At 40.3% G+C, this 19,342-nt stretch overlaps 1 protein-coding gene across 7 annotated transcripts in view; it reads right to left on the bottom strand.

Annotated features, from left to right (window-relative positions):
* Nucleotides 1-19,342, bottom strand: part of LOC120055693 (disks large homolog 1-like) — a 234,941-nt gene that overhangs the window by 164,281 nt on the left and 51,318 nt on the right. For all 7 annotated transcript variants that reach the window (XM_039003593.1, XM_039003595.1, XM_039003592.1 and 4 more), the window contains one exon: nt 19,073-19,237. In XM_039003593.1, the coding sequence (XP_038859521.1) occupies nt 19,073-19,237 (165 nt within the window). The remainder of the gene's footprint in view (nt 1-19,072; nt 19,238-19,342) is intronic.

Genomic DNA, 19,342 nt, shown 5'->3' with positions numbered 1-19,342 from the left:
TTGCTTGGAGACTTCCTTTGACCATTTTAAAGCCCCCATGGGGCATCCTGGCCTTCATGGCCCTGACTTTCTGGTCTAACTCTTCATCTGACATATCAGAATAGCATTCCCTGACAGACAGTGTTCTTTCATCCTTCTGTAAAAAAAAAGCTAACCGTTACAATCATAAAATATGATTACATATCGACTATGAAACAAATAGGACATGGCATGCTTATGAGTTGCAATGAAAGAAAGTTAGATGAATTCACCTGAAAAAGGCGAGAATAGGTGTTCATAGCTAAATGTTTTTAGTTAGCTTGAGAATAATAATTGCATGATTTATCATTCCATGGTTGCATGTACACTGCTCAAAAAAATAAAGGGAACCCTTAAACAACACAATGTAACTCCAAGTCAGTCACACTTCTGTGAAATCAAACTGTCCACTTAGGAAGCAACACTGATTGACAATAAATTTCACATGCTGTTGTGCAAATGGAATAGACAACAGGTGGAAATTATAGGCAATTAGCAAGACACCCCCCAATAAAGGAGTGGTTCTGCAGGTGGTGACCACAGACCACTTCTCAGTTCCTATGCTTCCTGGCTGATGTTTTGGTCACTTTTGAATGCTGGCGGTGCTTTCACTCTAGTGGTAGCATGAGACGGAGTCTACAACCCACACAAGTGGCTCAGGTAGTGCAGCTCATCCAGGATGGCACATCAATGCGAGCTGTGGCAAGAAGGTTTGCTGTGTCTGTCAGCGTAGTGTCCAGAGCATGGAGGCGCTACCAGGAGACAGGCCAGTACATCAGGAGACGTGGAGGAGGCCGTAGGAGGGCAACAACCCAGCAGCAGGACCGCTACCGCCGCCTTTGTGCAAGGAGGAGCAGGAGGAGCACTGCCAGAGCCCTGCAAAATGACCTCCAGCAGGCCACAAATGTGCACGTGTCTGCTCAAACGGTCAGAAACAGACTCCGTGAGGGTGGTATGAGGGCCCGACGTACAGCCCAACACCGTGCAGGACGTTTGTCATTTGCCAGAGAACACCAAGATTGGCAAATTCGCCACTGGCGCCCTGTGCTCTTCACAGATGAAAGCAGGTTCACACTGAGCACGTGACAGACGTGACAGAGTCTGGAGACGCCGTGGAGAATGTTCTGCTGCCTGCAACATCCTCCAGCATGACCGTTTTGGCGGTGGGTCAGTCATGGTGTGGGGTGGCATTTCTTTGGGGGGCCGCACAGCCCTCCATGTGCTCGCCAGAGGTAGCCTGACTGCCATTAGGTACCGAGATGAGATCCTCAGACCCTTTGTGAGACTATATGCTGGTGCGGTTGGCCCTGGGTTCCTCCTAATGCAAGACAATGCTAGACCTCATGTGGCTGGAGTGTGTCAGCAGTTCCTGCAAGAGGAAGGCATTGATGCTATGGACTGGCCCGCCCGTTCCCCAGACCTGAATCCAATTGAGCACATCTGGGACATCATGTCTCGCTCCATCCACCAACGCCACGTTGCACCACAGACTGTCCAGGAGTTGGCGGATGCTTTAGTCCAGGTCTGGGAGGAAATCCCTCAGGAGACCATACGCCACCTCATCAGGAGCATGCCCAGGCGTTGTAGGGAGGTCATACAGGCACGTGGAGGCCACACACACTACTGAGCCTCATTTTGACTTGTTTTAAGGACATTACATCAAAGTTGGATCAGCCTGTAGTGTGGTTTTCCACTTTAATTTTGAGTGTGACTCCAAATCCAGACCTCCATGGGTTGATAAATTTGATTTCCATTGATAATGTGTGTGATTTTGTTGTCAGCACATTCAACTATGTAAAGAAATTCTTATTAAATAATTTTATTTCATTCATTCATATCTAGGATGTGTTATTTTAGTGTTCCCTTTATTTTTTTGAGCAGTGTATTTATGTAATATAGTAGAATGTTATGAACCGACACTGAATCATAGGAGCTAGCTACTAACTATGTAGAAGTTGGACGGAAGAACGCCCAGTACTGCTTACCTGAGATGCCATCATCATATAGTCCTTCGTAGGTGTCCGCTATGACTTCCTTTGTGACGGAAAGAAAGGCTGAAAAATGTTGGTTGTAGCCAAACTGACACTCAAATTAAAATTTAGTTTTGTTTTCAAATACATTTTTTGTTCCCGAAATATTTTGGGAATAAAATGCATAAAGTTGTGCGCTCTATTACAAAATATTTGATAGCCTTGTTTTTGCTTTCAAAACATTTTTTTTGATTGAAAATAAAAAGGTTTTGCCCTCAACAAGACACAAATGTACCTCCATAGCATATAACAATTTGCCTGTGAATAACAAGACCTTCATACAAACTTGCTACGCAGAATTCTTGACGCACAACCGAAGATGCTGCCATATCCTGCCAGCACACCCAAAATCAAGCCACTCAGGCGGAGAATGAAGCGTGGAAAAGGGCGAGGAATGTGATGGGAGTAACAACCATTTGTTGCAAGTTGGGGAGGGGGGCTAATAGCTGAACAATAGACTATTCAACCTTTACTAAAGAACAGCCTAATAGCCGAGCTGTGTGTGAAAATAAAACGTCCCATCACAGACCAGATTTGCCTTAAAACATATTCTTATTTCCAAGGACAGCCTACTCCCTCCCCGTCGGGGAATTGAACACCGGTTTCACGCGTGCCTGCATTTTGTAGTACATACATGGCCTGCTCTTCCTTATGTATGGAATTAGGCACTTTCCCATATTTACTACAGTTTGTACAGTATGTATTGTAGGCTGTTTACTTGTCAGACTGCACAATAGCCTAATAAACAAATACAGGTGGCTTATATCTTCAAAATGCTTTAAATGCTTTATTATCCAAACGTAAAAGCATATACTGTACAGTACTGTATTTCTTCAGCATCTTTATGCTAACGTTAATAAAATGATAAAAACATTGTCTTTCAAAATGCAGATGATGATTTAGTTATGGATCCATAAATTACTATGGGAATAAATATCATTGATATACAGAAATATTGGAACAAAGTTGTCTAATGAAGGCAAACAATTTAGAATCCTCCAATCCTCTTATGCTGTAGCCTACTACTCCCGACCAGCACGTTGTAAAGCGCCCTATTTTCCATTCCATCCTAACGGAAACCCTGAGGGTTTCGTTTTACTCGGAATAGAAACCCCATAATATTACTCAAATTAATCTCATACACTGTTATTACAACAACAAAAAAAAATCTCTGGTAATGCCAATATGGAAGAATATCAAATGCTTTTCAAAGATGCCCTCTGGTGGTCAAACTAGCACTAACTTGGCATTAACAGAAAAAACGGCTGACAATTAGATAACGTTCCACAGAATGCTGCAGCAGCCCGCAAGGTGTGCTGCAGTATGACGCAACTTTTAAAGGAGCAACCACTTAGTGTATTCTACTCTACTGTATTTTAGACAATGCCACTCCGACATTGCTCGTCCTGATATTTATATACTTAATTCCATTCTTTTACTTTGAGATTTTTGTGTTGTGAATTGTTAGATTCTATTGCACTTCTGGAGCTATGAACACAAGCATTTCGCGACATCCAATAAAATTTGATTTTGACACATGAATATGAATAAAAATAAACGCAACATGTAAAGGGTTGGTACCAATGTTGTGCACAAATTTGTTAACATCCCTGTCAGTGAGCATTTCCCCTTTGCCGAGATAATCCATCCACCTGATAGCTGTGGCATACCAATAAGCTGATTAAACAGCATGATCATTACAAAGCTGCACCTTGTGCTAGGGACAACAGTCCACTCAATTGTGCCATTTTGTCACAACGCCACAGATGTCTCAATTTGAGGGAGCGTGCAACTGGCATGCTGACTGCAGGAATGTCCACCAGAGCTGTTGCTAGAGAATTCTCTACCATAAACTGCCGCCAACGTTGTTTTAGAGAATTTGTCTGTGTATCCAACCGCAAACCTTGTGTAAGCACAGCAGCAAAGGGCATCTTTATCCGGTATCTTAACAGCGGGATCGTCTGAGAACTGCCACCCGGACAGCTGATGAAACTGGAGTATTTGTGTGTAATAAAGCCATTTTGTGGGGAATGACGTATTCTGATTGGCTGCGCCTGGCTCCCCGGTGGGTGAGCCTATGCCATTCCAGGCCCACCATGGCTGTGCCCCTGCCCAGTCATGTGATATCCATAGATTAGGGCTTAATGAATTTATTCCAATTGACTGATTTCCTTAAATGAACTGTAACTCGGTAAAATCGTTTATATTGTTGCATTTTGCGTTTATACATAACATTTTATATACTGAAAAAAATAAATGGACAGTATGTCGATAAAATATGTAGTATATCTGAAGAATAATATCTGACAAAATTGCTATCTAGCCAACATCTTGAAAAAGCTTGAAGAATTTTGAAAAGAATAAAGGGAAAATATTGCACAATCCAGGTGTGCAAAGCGCTTATATTTGATTTATTAGGATCCCAATTAACAGTTTTACTGGGGTCCGACAACAAAAAAACGTTGCATACATTTAAAAATATGAACATGTAGTGTGTGTGTGCGCATCTATCATTTACACATACTTGTTGGTATACACACAACAAGTAGGTAATGTGGGAGAGGCGTTGGGCCGTCGGGTGTTGCTTTATTGTATTTTTTAAACCAATAGGCTGGGGCCTCCCGAGTGGATGCAGCGATCTATGGCACTGCATTGCAGTGCTTGAGGTGTCACGACAGACCAAGGATCGATCCCAGGCTGTGTCACAGCCAGCCGTGACCGGGAGACCCATGAGGCGGCGCACAATTGGCAGAGTGTCGTCCGTGTTAGAGGGTTTGGTTGGCCGGGATTTCCTTGTCCCATCACGCTCTAGCGACTCCTTGTGGCTGACTCGGGCGCCGGCAAGCTGACTCGGGCGCCGGCAAGCTGACTCGGGCGCCTGCAAGCTGACTCGGGCGCCTGCAAGCTGACTCGGGCGCCTGCAAGCTGACTCGGGCGCCTGCAAGCTGACTCGGGCGCCTGCAAGCTGACTCGGGCGCCAGCTGGACGGTGTCCCCTCCGACATAATGGTGCATCTGGGTTCAGGGTTAAGCAAGCAGTTTGTCAAGAAGCAGTGCGGCTTGGCAGAGTTGTGTTTCAGAGGACGCATGGCTCTTGATCTTTGCCTCTACCGAGGTCCATAGGGGAGTTGCAGCGACGGGACAAGACTAACTACCAACTGGATATCACAGAATTGGGGAGAAGGGTAAAAGTACAAAAAAATATATAAATAAACCAGCAAGCTGATAGGTCTGCTGTTAGAACCAGTCAAGGCCGCTTTTACCACTCTTGTGAAGCAGAATGACTTTGGCGTGCCTCCAGGCCTGAGGACAAAGACATTCCTCTAGGCTCAGATTAAAGATGACAGATGGTAGCTGACTCGAGCCACTCCTATCATCAGCAGCTTTCCATCTAAGTTAATGCCAGTAGGTTTTTCATTATTGATCGATCATTCTTCCACTTCTCGCTAACTTAAGGAAAGAAAAGCACTTCATTTATTTTTTTGCTTGAGTACGATGGCTCACTGTTCCTACTTTGCCAATGAAGTAATCATCAAAAGTATTGGTACATCAAATGGTTGTGATGAATAAGACATCTGATTTGATGAAAAACGGAGTTGAATTTATCTTATTTAAATTTCATTTAAACTACTCAAGTTTTCCCCTCATTCTTTATTTTATTGATCGTGGCCTTATAATAGTTGATAAGGCAGCCAGTCAAATGTGCAGCCATCTCTTTCAACCATAGTTTTTTAATTCCTCATCAAACCATGCAACCTTAACAGTTCTAACAGTCAGTTACTTAGCAGGTGCATGTTTATCAGTAATTGGAAAAAGCAATTTCATAAATTCATCAAGTGCTCCTTATTAATCACAGACCAACAAATAGTTAACATTCCACATAAATCACAGCAAAATCTTTTGTATGAGCTCTTATATACTATTTTAGGCCCAGCTTGTGGAACTTTGGCTTTCCTGGATAAAGCCACTATATTGTGATCACTGCATCCAATGGGTACGGACACAGCTTCAGAACAAAATATGATCGACACGTGGATGATCATCTTCTTGTAGTGTTTGTAAACACCATGGTAGGTTGATTAATAATCTGAATCCAATTACAGGCACTGGTTACAGTGAAAAGCTTCCTCTTGAGCAGACAGCTTGATGAAAACCAGTCAATACTCAGGTCCCCAAGAAAGTAGATATCTCTGTTTACATCACATACATCGCATGCGCGTTTTGTATTTCTTTTTCCATTGTGGAAATGAGCTCGAAGTAATTTGAATTTATGAAATCTCTTCCCAAGTATTCCCAAGCATAAAAGAGACGTGATCATATACAAATGTAAGCTAGGTTTAAAATGACTGTTTTAGTCAAACATATCTGTTTGGGGTTCTTGTAGTTAATTTGCAGTATACAAATTATTTGTAATTATAAGGTGGATGGTTCGAGCCCTGAATGCTGATTGGCTGATATCAGTAGTATGTCAGACCATAAACCACAGGTATAACTAAACAATTATTTGTACTCTTCTAATTACGTTGGTAACCAGTTCTGCAAAAGCTCTGCGAAAAACAGATTCAGGTTTATAGTACACAATTATCAATTGTATTATACAGTATGCCTACACATTGATAGGCTATATACCTTTTCTTTTTTAATATAAAATGCTCTGAAACCAAAATACCTTTAGTTTTGGTGATCCTCTCAGCTCCAGCTCATTTTCAAGTCCTCTGGTGGTTACAGTCCTAACCCTGGAACGGGTAGCACCATAGAAAGAAGCTGGCTTGATGAAAACAACATCCATTTGGTCTGTTCTCTTTGGTCGTAATGTGATTTTTTTTTAATTAACAGCTCGTTTTTGAATGGTAACTGTTAACCCCGTTCCACTAGCGGAACCCATCGCCAACAGCCAATGAAATTGCAGGGCGCCAAATACAAATCAACAGAAATTTCATAAATCTAATTTCTCAAACATACAAGTATTAGGCACCATTTTAAAGATACAATTCTCATTAATCCAGCCAGTGGATTACAGCGAAAGCTTTACAGCGAAAGCTCCACAAACGATTATGTTAGGTCACCACCAAGTCACAGAAAAACCCAGCCATTTTTCCCACCAAAGAGAGGAGTCACAAAAAGCACAAATAGAGATAAAATTAATCACTAACCTTTGATGATCTTCATCAGATGACACTCATAGGACTTCATGTTACACAATACATGTATGTTTTGTTCGATAAAGTGCATATTTAAAACCAAAAATCTCATTTTACATTGGTGTGTTATGTTCAGTAGTTCAAAAACATGCTATGATTTTGCAGAGAGCCACATGAATTCACAGAAATACTCATTATAAATGTTGAAGAAAATTCAAGTGTTATGCATGGAACTTTAGATACACTTCTCCTTAATGCAACCGCTGTGTCAGATCTTTTTTTTTTTATTACGGAAAAAGCATAACCTGAGAACGGCGCTCAGAGCCCAAAGCAGCCAAAAGAAATATCCGCCATGTTGCGCCGTCAACATTAGACTGAAATAGCATTATAAATATTCACTTACCTTTGATGATCTTCATCAGAATGCACTCCCAGGAATCGCAGTTAAACAATAAATGTTTGTTTTGTTCGATAATGTCCAACATTTATGTCCATTTATGTCAAAATAGCTTCTTTTGTTAGGGCGTTTGATAAACAAATCCAAAAGCGTGTTCAGGTCCAGTCGGACGAAAACATCAAAAAGTTATATGACAAGTTTCTTCGACCTGTAAAACTAAGTATAGAATCAATCTTTAGGATGTTTTTATCTTAAATGTTCAGTAATGTTCCAACCAAAGAAATCCATTGTCTGTAGAAAAGCAATGGAACAAGAGATACCTCTCCTGTGAAATGCACGTGACTGAGAACGAGGCTGCTGGCAGACCCCTTAGTCAAACAGCTCCCATCCGGCCCCCCTTCACAGGAAAAGCCTGAAACAACGTTCTAAAGACAGTTGACATCTAGTGGAAGCCTTAGGAAGTGCAACATAACCCATATCCCACTGTGAATTCGATAGGGGCTGAGTTCAAAAACTACAAACCTCAGATTTCCCACTTCCTGTTTGGATTTTTTCTCAGGTTTTTGCCTGCCATATGAGTTCTGTTATACTCACAGACATCATTCAAACAGTTTTAGAAACTTCAGAGTGTTTTCTATCCAATACTAATAATAATATGCATATATTAGCATCTGGGACTGAGTAGGAGGCAGTTCACTCTGGGCACGCTATTCATCCAAATATGAAAATGCTGCCCCCTATCCCAAAGAAGTTTTATGGGTGGTGTTTTGGGCGGGGTGAGGAAAGGCGTGACTTTCAGATTACAATAGGCTATAAGTATACAGCAGATTGCTGATTGTCCTCACTTTGATTATACTGTAGCACCATGACCAGGATCACTATTAATTTAAGTGAGCAGATTAGTGCTTTCAGGAGGAATGGAAAATCTACTGTAGACATTTTTTTTAAACTGGTAGACTTGGGGATTTGTGTCACGAACAGTGCTATTCGCAAACACTATCATCAGATGCCTGTTTTACGCCGAACTCGAAAGCCCAGGAAAATGAACAGGTACAGTAGGCTACGATACTTTAATGTAGGCCTAATAATACTAAAAATAATGCTTAAATAAAATCCAGGCATGGATCAAAGCTGGCGAGACATTCAATAATGTCATCTTTACAGACGTGGCCCTTGAGCAATTCGCTGAAAATTGCTACAGGAAAAAAGAATATCACGCAAGCCAAGTCCCAAGCATCCGCTCAAACTCCATGGAGGGCAATTTCTCGCCAGGGACCAGGCCCATATTTTATGGTAAATTTGGCTATTTACAAAGCAAAAGGTACATAAAATATTCTAGCCTACCTCACAGACTTATGTGTTAAACAATAATTCACTCTTGCCTCCTTTTTCAGGTATCATGGCTTGAGATTTCTTTGAGGAAGAAATCATCAATAAATATACTGGACCCTATGTCAGAGGTGTTTCTGGGTACACATCGATTTATAGCAATATTTTGTTACGTTTAGGCCTATTTACATGCATATTTCTATTATTGTACCAAATTTTGGCTGTTAGGCATTTTTTTTTAAATATTTCCAAAAGCAGACAATAACCCAAAACACACTGCCGCCCGGGTTTGCGTTGCAAATGAAGGCATACACTGGGTCAAGACGCCAGCAGAGTAAGTAGACTTTTATGTAGTAAAATAAAATACCTACAACAACTTTGGTAGGCCTACAGTATATCTAAAAATATTTTTGTTCATCTCTACATGTAGATCTCCTGATTTAAACCCGATCTAACTTGTTTGGCATCAACTGAAAACATTAATCCGTAAGTCTGCCAAGCCGAGAAGCAAAGATGAACTGGTAAAGGCCATCAAGATGTTTTGTCTAGAGAAATTGATGATACAAGAAATAGTCGTCACCAAAAGTTTTAAGAATGACAAATATTAATTTTCACAAAGTTTGCTGCTTCAGTGTCTTTAGATATTTTGTCAGATGTTACTATGGAAGATATACTACTGAAGAATAATTACAAGCATTTCATAAGTGTCAAAGGGTTTTATTGACAATTACATGAAGTTGATGCAAAGAGTCAATAGTGTTGACCCTTCTTTCTCAAGACCTCTGCAACCCGCTCTGGCATGCTGTCAATTAACTTCTGGGCCACATCCTGACTGATGGCAGCCCATTCTTACATAATCAATGCTTGGAGTGTCAGAATTTGTGGGGTTTTGTTTGTCCACCCACCACTTGAGGATTGACCACAAGTTCTCAATGGGATTAAGGTCTGGGGATGTTTCCTGGCCATAGACCCAAAATATCAATGTTTTGTTCCCCGAGCCACTTAGTTATCACTTTTGCCTTATGGCAAGGTGCTCCATCATGCTGGAAAAGGCATTGTTCGTCAACAAACTGTTCCTGGATGGTTGGGAGAAGTCGCTCTCGGAGGATGTGTTGGTACCATTCTTTATTCATGGCTGTGCTGTGTTCTTAGGCAAAATTGTGAGTGAGCCCACTCCCTTGGCTGGAGACGGTCCTGGCGCTTGCTGGACTTTCTTGGGCACCCTGAAGCATTCTTCACAACAATTGAACCGCTCTCCTTGAAGTTCTTGATGATCCGATAAATGGTTGATTTAGGCGAAATCTTACTGGCGGCAATATCCTTGCCTGTGAAGCCCTTTTTGTGCAAAGCAATGATGGAGGCACGTGTTTCCTTGCAGGTAACCATGGTTGACAGAGGAAGAACAATGATTCCAAGCACCACCCTCCTTTTGAAGCTTCCAGCCTGTTATTCGAACTTAATCAGCATGACAGAGTGATCTCCAGCCTTGTCCTCGTCAACATTCACACCTGTGTTAACGAGAGAGACACTGACATGATGTCAGCTGGTCCTTTTGTGGCAGGGCTGAAATGCAGTGAAAACGTTTTTTGGGGGATTCAGTTTTTTTGCATGGCAAAGAGGGACTTTGCAATTAATTGCAATTCATCTTATCACTCTTTACAACATTCTGGAGTATATGCAAATTGCCATCCTACAAACTGAGGAAGCAGACTTTGTGAAAATTAATATTTGTGTCATTCTCAAAACATTTGGCCACGACTGTACATTGATCATCTCAGCAAGGTTTACCCTGTGGTCGTGGAGCTGAGTGGAAGCACAACTAAAATGTAGTTTATATAAACATCCGCATTTGAATTTCTATTTTATCATTATTTTATTTAACAAAAGCATAAAGATGTTGCTGAATAAATACTGTACTGCTGTTTTGAGTTAGAAATTTAACACTTTAGAGTACTTAAGCATCGAATACATTGCAAGTTGAGGGATTTTCACAACATTAGCCGGGATATACAAAGTCTATATAAAGTCTAATAGGAAACATTTGCATGATGGGCTACACACCTGCTACAGTTGTGAAAAACAAGTGTATGAAAACCTATTTTCAAAATGCCTCCAGTTGTCCATCACTATTGTAAATAAAAACACAGCATCTTGTTAAGATTCTTCATTTTGTCACACATAATTTATATCTACGTTTCCAATTACTTTTAGAGCTTGGGATTTACAAATGTGCGCTTTTAATTATTAGTTACATTGTTTTAGTTCGAAAGTGCAGACTTTTTCTTTAAATTATTGTTTTATGTAGGATGCTACATTTTTGCCCAGCTGCAATAGTAAATAGGTCTATAAAGCCTCATAACTGGCTGAGGTAAGCTAAGTTTTTTTATATCGGTCAAGGCTCAGAAGATAGACTCCAATTAAGCCCACGTTGTTTGTAAAATCAAAATGAATTGCTCGACTGGTGTAGGTTATCTCCATCTGCTGGTGTGCAACACTTGCATTACAAGCTGGCAATATTTTCAGCACCAGCCTACCCCGGCTAATGAAGGCCTAACCCGGCCAAACCCGCTGGGCCAATTGTGCGCCGCTCTATGGCACTCCCAATCACGGTCGGATGTGATACAGCCTGAATTCGAACCATAGATATACAGTTGAAGTCGGAAGTTTACATATATACATTAAAACTCATTTTTCAACAACACTACAAATTTCTTGTTAACTTCTTTCAGCTAGGGGGCAGAATTTTTATGTTTGGAAAAATAACAATCCCAAGGTAAACTGACTATTTCTCAGGTCCAGGTGCTAGAATATGCATATAATTGACACATTAGGATAGAAAACACTCTAAAGTTTCCAAAACTGTCAAAATAGTGTCTGTGAGTATAACAGAACTGATTTTGCAGGCGAAAACCTGAGGAAATCCAACCCGGAAGTGCCTTTTATTTCGAAAAATCCCTTTTCCGTTGCCTGCCCCTACTCCATTTAAAGGGGTATCAACCAGATTCCTTTTCCAATGGCTTCCTCAGGCTGTGACCAGGCTTTAGACATAGTTTCAAGCTTTTATTTTGAAAAATGAGCGAGATTTTTCAAAACGCGTCAAGTGTCCTTTGATTAGTTCCTGCGCGTGAGAGATGTAGCTCGACATTTTCTTTCTCTGTAGTATTGAATAGGTTACCGCCCGTTTGAAATATTATCGATGTATCAATATTATTATGTATGTTAAAAACAACCTGAGGTTTGATTATAAAAAACGTTTGACATGTTTCTACGAACATTACGGACACTTTTTGGAATTTTCGTCTGCCTTTCAGGACCGGAACGAGGCTGTGGTTTTCTGAACATAACGCGCAAACCAAATGGCGGTTTTTGGTTATAAACCTAATCTTCATCGAACAAAAATAACATTTGTGTAACTGGGAGTCTCGTGAGTGCAAACATCCGAAGATTATCAAAGGTAAGCGATTAATTTTATTGCTTTTCTGACTTTCGTGACTACGCTAATTTGGGGATAGCTGTTCTTATTGTTTTGTCTAGTGATTGATAAACTCAAACGTTTGGATTGCTTTCGCTGTAAAGCATATTTTCAAAATCTGACACGATAGGTAGATTAACAACAAGCTAAGCTGTGTTTTGGTATATTTCACTTGTGATTTCATGATTATAAATATTTTTAGTATTATTTTTGAATTTGGTGCTCTACAATTCAGCGGTTGTTTACGAAAATGATCCCGCTAAAGGGATCCGTGCGGCAAGAAGTTAACTATAGTTTTGGTAAGTAGGTAAGGACATCTACTTTGTGCATGACAAGTAATTTTTCCAGCAATTGTTAAGAGATTATTTCACTGTATCACAATTCCAGTGGGTAAGAAGTTTACATACACTAAGTTGACTGTGCCTTTAACTTCTCTAGGATAGGGGGCAGCATTTTCACATTTGGATGAAAAGCATACCCAAATTCAACTGCCAGCTACTCAGAAGATAAGATAAGCATATTAATACTAGATGGATAGAAAACACTCTGAAGTTTCTAGAACTGTTTGAATCATGTCTGTGAGCCTAACAGAACTTATTTAGCAGGCGAAAACCCGAAGACAAACCATTCAGAATTTTTCTTTATTTTTTTTGAGGTCACTCTTATCAATGAATTTTAATTGGGAATCCAGAATTCTAAGGGACCTTCTTGCAGTTCCTACCGCTTCCACTGGATGTCAACAGTCTTTAGAAATAGTTTGAGGGTTTTTCCTTTGTGTAATGAAGAAGTAGCCCTGTTCAGACTGATTGTCGAGTGAAGTGTACTGTTTGTTAGAGGCGCGTAACCAGAAAGCATGCTACAGTTTGTTTTAATCCTGTATTGAACACATATCATCCCGTCTTCAATTTTATCGATTATTTACGTAAAAAAATACCTAAAGTTGTAATACAAAAGTAGTTTGACATTTTTTGGCAAAGTTTACAGGTAACCTTTGAGATATTTTGTAGCCACGTTGAGCAAGTTGGAACCGGTGTTTTTCCTGGATCAAACGCGCCAAATAAAAGGACATTTGGATATACACTGCTCAAAAAAATAAAGGGAACACTAAAATAACACATCCTAGATCTGAATGAATGAAATATTCTTATTAAATACTTTTTTCTTTACATAGTTGAATGTGCTGACAACAAAATCACACAAAAATGATCAATGGAAATCAAATTTATCAACCCATGGAGGTCTGGATTTGGAGTCACACTCAAAATTAAAGTGGAAAACCACACTACAGGCTGTTCCAACTTTGATGTAATGTCCTTAAAACAAGTCAAAATGAGGCTCAGTAGTGTGTGTGGCCTCCACGTGCCTGTATGACCTCCCTACAACGCCTGGGCATGCTCCTGATGAGGTGGCGGATGGTCTCCTGAGGGATCTCCTCCCAGACCTGGACTAAAGCATCCGCCAACTCCTGGACAGTCTGTGGTGCAACGTGGCGTTGGTGGATGGAGCGAGACATGATAATAGATAATAGCATCGTTTGCTTTCGCCAAAAATCTTATGATGGCTGGATTCACAACCAGTGTAGCTTTAATTTGGTATCTTTCATGTGTGATTTAATGAAAGTTAGATTTTTATAGTAATTTATTTGAATTTGGCGCGCTGCATTTTTTCTGGCTTTTTAAGTGAGACAGTAGCGTCCCGCCTAAACTCAGATTTTTGGATATAAATATGAACTTTACCGAAGAAAACATACATGTATTGTGTAACATGAAGTCCTATGAGTGTCATCTGATGAATATCATCAAACGTTAGTGATTAATTTTTAACTATTTCTGCTTTTTGTTCCTCTCTTTGGCTGGAAAAATGGCTGTGTTTTTCTGTGGCTATGTACTGACCTAACATAATCGCAAGGTGTGCTTTCGCCGTAAATCCTTTCGAAATCAGACACTGTGGCTGGATTATCGAGAAGTTTATCTTTAAAACGGTGTATAATACTTGTATGTTTGAGGAATTGTAATTATGATATTTCTGTTGTTTTGAATTTGGCGCCCTGCAATTTCACTGGTTGTTGGTTAGGTGGGACGCTAGTTAAACTTGGAAAATTCCAGAAAATTATGTCATGATTTAGAAGCTTCTGATAGGCTAATTGACGTCATTTGAGTCAATTGGAGGTGTACCAGTGGATATATTTCAAGGCCTACCTTCAAACTCAGTACCTCTTTGCTTGACATCATGGGAAAATCAAAAGAAATCAGCAAACACAACAGAAAAATTATTGCAGACCTACACAAGTCTGGTTCATCCTTGGGAGCAATTTCCAAATGCCTGACGGTACCACGTTCATCTGTACAAACAATAGTATGCAAGTATAAACACCATGGGACCACGCAGCCGTCATACCGCTCAGGAAGGAGACGCGTCCTGTCTCCTAGAGATGAACGTACTTTGGTGCGAAAAGTGCAAATCAATCCCAGAACAACAGCAAAGGACCTTGTGAAGATGCTGGAGGAAACCGGTACAAAAGTATCTATATCCACTGTAAAACGAGTCCTATATTGACAACCTAAAAGGCCACTCAGCAAGGAAGAAGCCACTGCTCCAAAACCGCGATTAAAAAAGCCAGACGACGGTTTGCAACTGCACATGGGGTCAACCATCATACTTTTTGGAGAAATGTCCTCTGGTCTGATGAAACAAAAATAGAACTGTTTGGCCATAATGACCATCGTTATGTTAGGAGGAAAAAGGGGGCGGCTTGCAAGCCGAAGAAAACCATCCCAATCGTAAAGCACAATGATGGCAGCATCATGTTGTGGGGGTGTTTTGCTGCAGAAGGGAGTGGTGAACTTCACAAAATAGATGGCATCATGAAGAACAAAAATGTGGATATATTGAAGCAACATCAAGACATCTGTCAGGAAGTTAATGCTTGGTCGCAAATGGGTCTTCCAAATGGACAATGACCCCAAGCATACTTCCAAAGTTGTGGCAAAATGGCTAAAGGACAACAAAGTCAAGGTATTGGAGTGGCCATCACAAAGCCCTGACCTCAATCCTATAGAAAAATTGTGGGCAGAACTGAAAAAGCGTGTGCGAGCAAGGAGGCCTACAAACCTGACTCAGTTACACCAGCTCTGACGGGAGGAATGGGCCAAAATTCACCCAACTTATTGTGGGAAGCTTGTAGAAGGCTACCCGAAACGTTTGACCCAGTTAAACAATTTAAAGTCAATGATACCAAATACTAATTGAGTGTATGTAAACTTCTGACCCACTGGGAATGTGATGAAAGAAATAAAAGCTGAAATAAATCACTCCTATTATTATGACATTTCACATTCTTAAAAAAAAGTGGTGATCCTAACGGACCTAAGACAGGGAAGTTTTACTAGGATTAAATGTCAGGAATTGTGAAAAACAGAGTTTAAATGCATTTGGCTAAGGTGTATGTAAACTTACAACTAACTGTATATATATTATTTTTTCAGAACATTAACTGTGTGTAGGTAGATACGTGTGTAGGTAGATGTGGAAAGATAGATACAAATGATTTGTTGCAAGTTGGAGGGGGGTTTCACACCTAGCTCGGCTATTAGAAAAATCTTTAGTAAAGGTTGAATAGTCTATTGTTTAGCTAGTAGCCCATCCTGCTACACTTGTGAAAAACTAATAATAATAATTTTTCCCCTTTCCACATGTTAAATATTCCGATAGTGTTTTTAGCCACAATCGACCCCAACCCCAATTAATAAATTTGGGCACAGTCAATAGTAGAGGTCGACCGATTAATCGGAATGGCCGATTAATTGGGGCCGAATTCAAGTTTTCATAACAATCGGAAATCGGTATTTTTGGACAGCATTTTTTTTTTTTTTACACCTTTATTTAACTAGGCAAGTCAGTTAAGAACACATTCTTATTTTCAATGACGGCCTAGGAACGGTGGGTTAACTGCCTTGTTCAGGGGCAGAACGACAGATTTTTACCTTGTCAGCTCGGGGGATTCAATCTTGCAACCTTACGGTTAACTAGTCCAATGCTCTAACCACCTGCCTTACATTGCACTCCACAAGGAGCCTGCCTGTTACGCAAATGCAGTAAGAAGCCAAGGTAAGTTGCTAGCTAGCATTAAACTTATCTTATAAAAAAACAATCAATCACTAGTTAACTACACATGGTTGAAGATATTACTAGTTTATCTAGCGTGTCCTGCGTTGCATATAATCGATGCGGTGCGTATTCGCGAAAAAGGACGTCGTTGCTCCAACATGTACCTAACCATAAACATCAATGCCTTAAAATCAATACACACGTATTTATTTTTAAACCTGCATATTTAGTTAATATTGCCTGCTAACATGAATTTCTTTTAACTAGGAAAAATGTGTCACTTCTCTTGCAGAGTCAGGGTATATGCAACAGTTTGGGCCGCCTGGCTCGTTGCGAACTAATTTGCCAGAATTTTACGTAATTATGACATAACATTGAAGGTTGTGCAATGTAACAGGAATATTTAGACTTATGGATGCCACCCGTTTGATAAAATACGGAACGGTTCTGTATTTTACTGAAAGAATTAACATTTGAGATGATAGTTTCCGGATTCAACCATATTAATGACATAAGGCTCGTATTTCTGTGTGTTATGTTATAATTAAGTCTATGATTTGATAGAGCAGTCTGACTGAACGATGTTAGGCACCAGCAGGCTCGTAAGCATTCATTCAAAACAGAACTTTCCTGTGTTTTGCCAGCAGCTCTTCGCAATGCTTCAAGCATTGCGCTGTTTATGACTTCAAGCCTATCAACTCCCGAGATTAGGCTGGTGTAATCGATGTGAAATGGCTAGCTAGTTAGCGGGGTGCGCGCTAATAGCGTTTCAAACGCCACTCGCGCTGAGACTTGGAGTAGTTATTCCCCTTGCTCTGCATGGGTAACGCTGCTTCGAGGGTGGCTGTTGTCGATGTGTTCCTGTTTCGAGCGAGGAGAGGGATGGAAGCTATACTGTTACACTGGCAATATTAAAGTGCCTATAAGAACATCCAATAGTCAAAGGTATATGAAATACAAATCGTATGGAGAGAAATAGTCCTATAATTCCTATAATAACTACAACCTAAAACTTCTTACCTGGGAATATTGAAGACTCATGTTAAAAGGAACCACAGCTTTCATATGTTCTCATGTTCTGAGCAAGGAACTTAAACGTTAGCTTTCTTACATGGCACATATTGCACTTTTACTTTCTTCTCCAACACTTTGTTTTTGCATTATTTAAACCAAATTGAACATGTTTCATTATTTATTTGAGGCTAAATTGATTTTATTGATGTATTATAGAATGGTGAGGGTTCGAAACCTGCTCCCTGCTTGTTTCATTAAATTATTATGCAGGTCTCAGAGCAAATAGTCTGGATTGTTACTCCCATCTCATTCCTCGCTCTCTTCCACGCGTCAATCAGCACACTTGTGGGCGTGCTGGCAGGATATACATTTTTTATTCTGTATATATGAATTACTAAATCATGTTTTTCTAGTCTATTGCATAGTTACAATGTGTAATCATTGATTTCCCAGGAGAAGGAGTGGTAAACACTGTTGAAGTGTATAATTTGAATACATACATGCAGACACAGCATCATTCACAGAATGGAGTTTGATACACCTGGTATTGGATGACAGAAAAAAACATTAGCAAAAAAGCGATTTTTGTAAATTAACTATGACAAAAAAATATGCACAAATGTTTGTAACATATTCCTCTCAATTTATAATTTTTTTGCTTAACTTGTTATGTTATAACTACTTATTTTTGCCTCCCCGTAATGTTTTGTCAGCCATCTTAGCTATAGAAAGTCACCAGGGAGGTGGCTCGCGACAAATTCGTCATTGGAACCACTCTATATGATTGGTCATATAAAAACCTTGGGACCCAAATGCATAATGAGTGCTCTACCTCCCCCTTGTGGTGCTTGTGGTGATCTGGAGCAGTGAAGCCATGACGCGGGGTACTTCTAAGTCCCGCGGTATAAGCTCGCAACTTTTAAAAGAGGAACCACTGTACAGATAGTAGCGGTTACAGCAACTGATGCCAATCACATCACAGGATCAAAGTAACTAAAGTTTTCAATAACCTTTCCAAACCAAACCGAGCTCTCCCTCGTTACACAGGTTGTGAAGTGTTGTGCCATTTGACGTACCCAAGAAGACTCACAGCTGTAATCGATGTCAAAAGGTGTTTCTAACATGTACTGACTCAGAGAGCTATACTTATGCAATGACTATTTTAGTTATTTAATTAGTCTTAATCTTTAAAAAATATTAGCATTTTTCTTCCACTGACAGTATTTTGTGTAGATTGTTGAAAAAAAATGACAATTAAATACATTTTAATTCCACTTCGTAACACAAAATGTGATGAAATCAAAGGGACTAAATACTTTTGCAGGGCACCATGTGTGATTGTGATTCTTGTACACAGTTTCACAATGAAGCGAATGAGGGCAATATGGGCAACAGGGGAACGTACTGTATGATAAAATTCTCTCCCATCCTCCCTTTGTATGAAAATGCATTTAATGTATGTGAAATTCTGTTTGTGAATGTGAATAGGAATGCAAAATAAATAAACAAGTGTGGGAAAGTGTGTGTGTGTATGTGTGTCCGCCGTGTGAAGGTGTCCATCCTACCTTCATGGGTGAGATGTGCGCTTGGGCCACGTAGCCGTGGACATTCTCAATCTGGGAAAGGTTCTTCTCGGCCACCTGGACCAGCTCGGGGCCAGGGACCTCGTCAGTGAGCTGGGGGGAGTTCTGCTCCTGGGGGGACGTGTCCTCATCGTGGTGCCTGTATTTCTGGAGGGGCAGGGTAGAGCAGAGTAAGTGGATGTCAGACAATATATACAACAAATGCCCATTGTAGGTATCAGATGAGGATGGCAAGCATGTGACTGCAATCGT

This window comes from Salvelinus namaycush, chromosome 11 (assembly GCF_016432855.1).
Source record: "Salvelinus namaycush isolate Seneca chromosome 11, SaNama_1.0, whole genome shotgun sequence".
In the NCBI taxonomy this organism is placed as follows: domain Eukaryota; kingdom Metazoa; phylum Chordata; class Actinopteri; order Salmoniformes; family Salmonidae; genus Salvelinus; species Salvelinus namaycush.
This window is presented reverse-complemented; position numbering and strand designations above follow the sequence as displayed.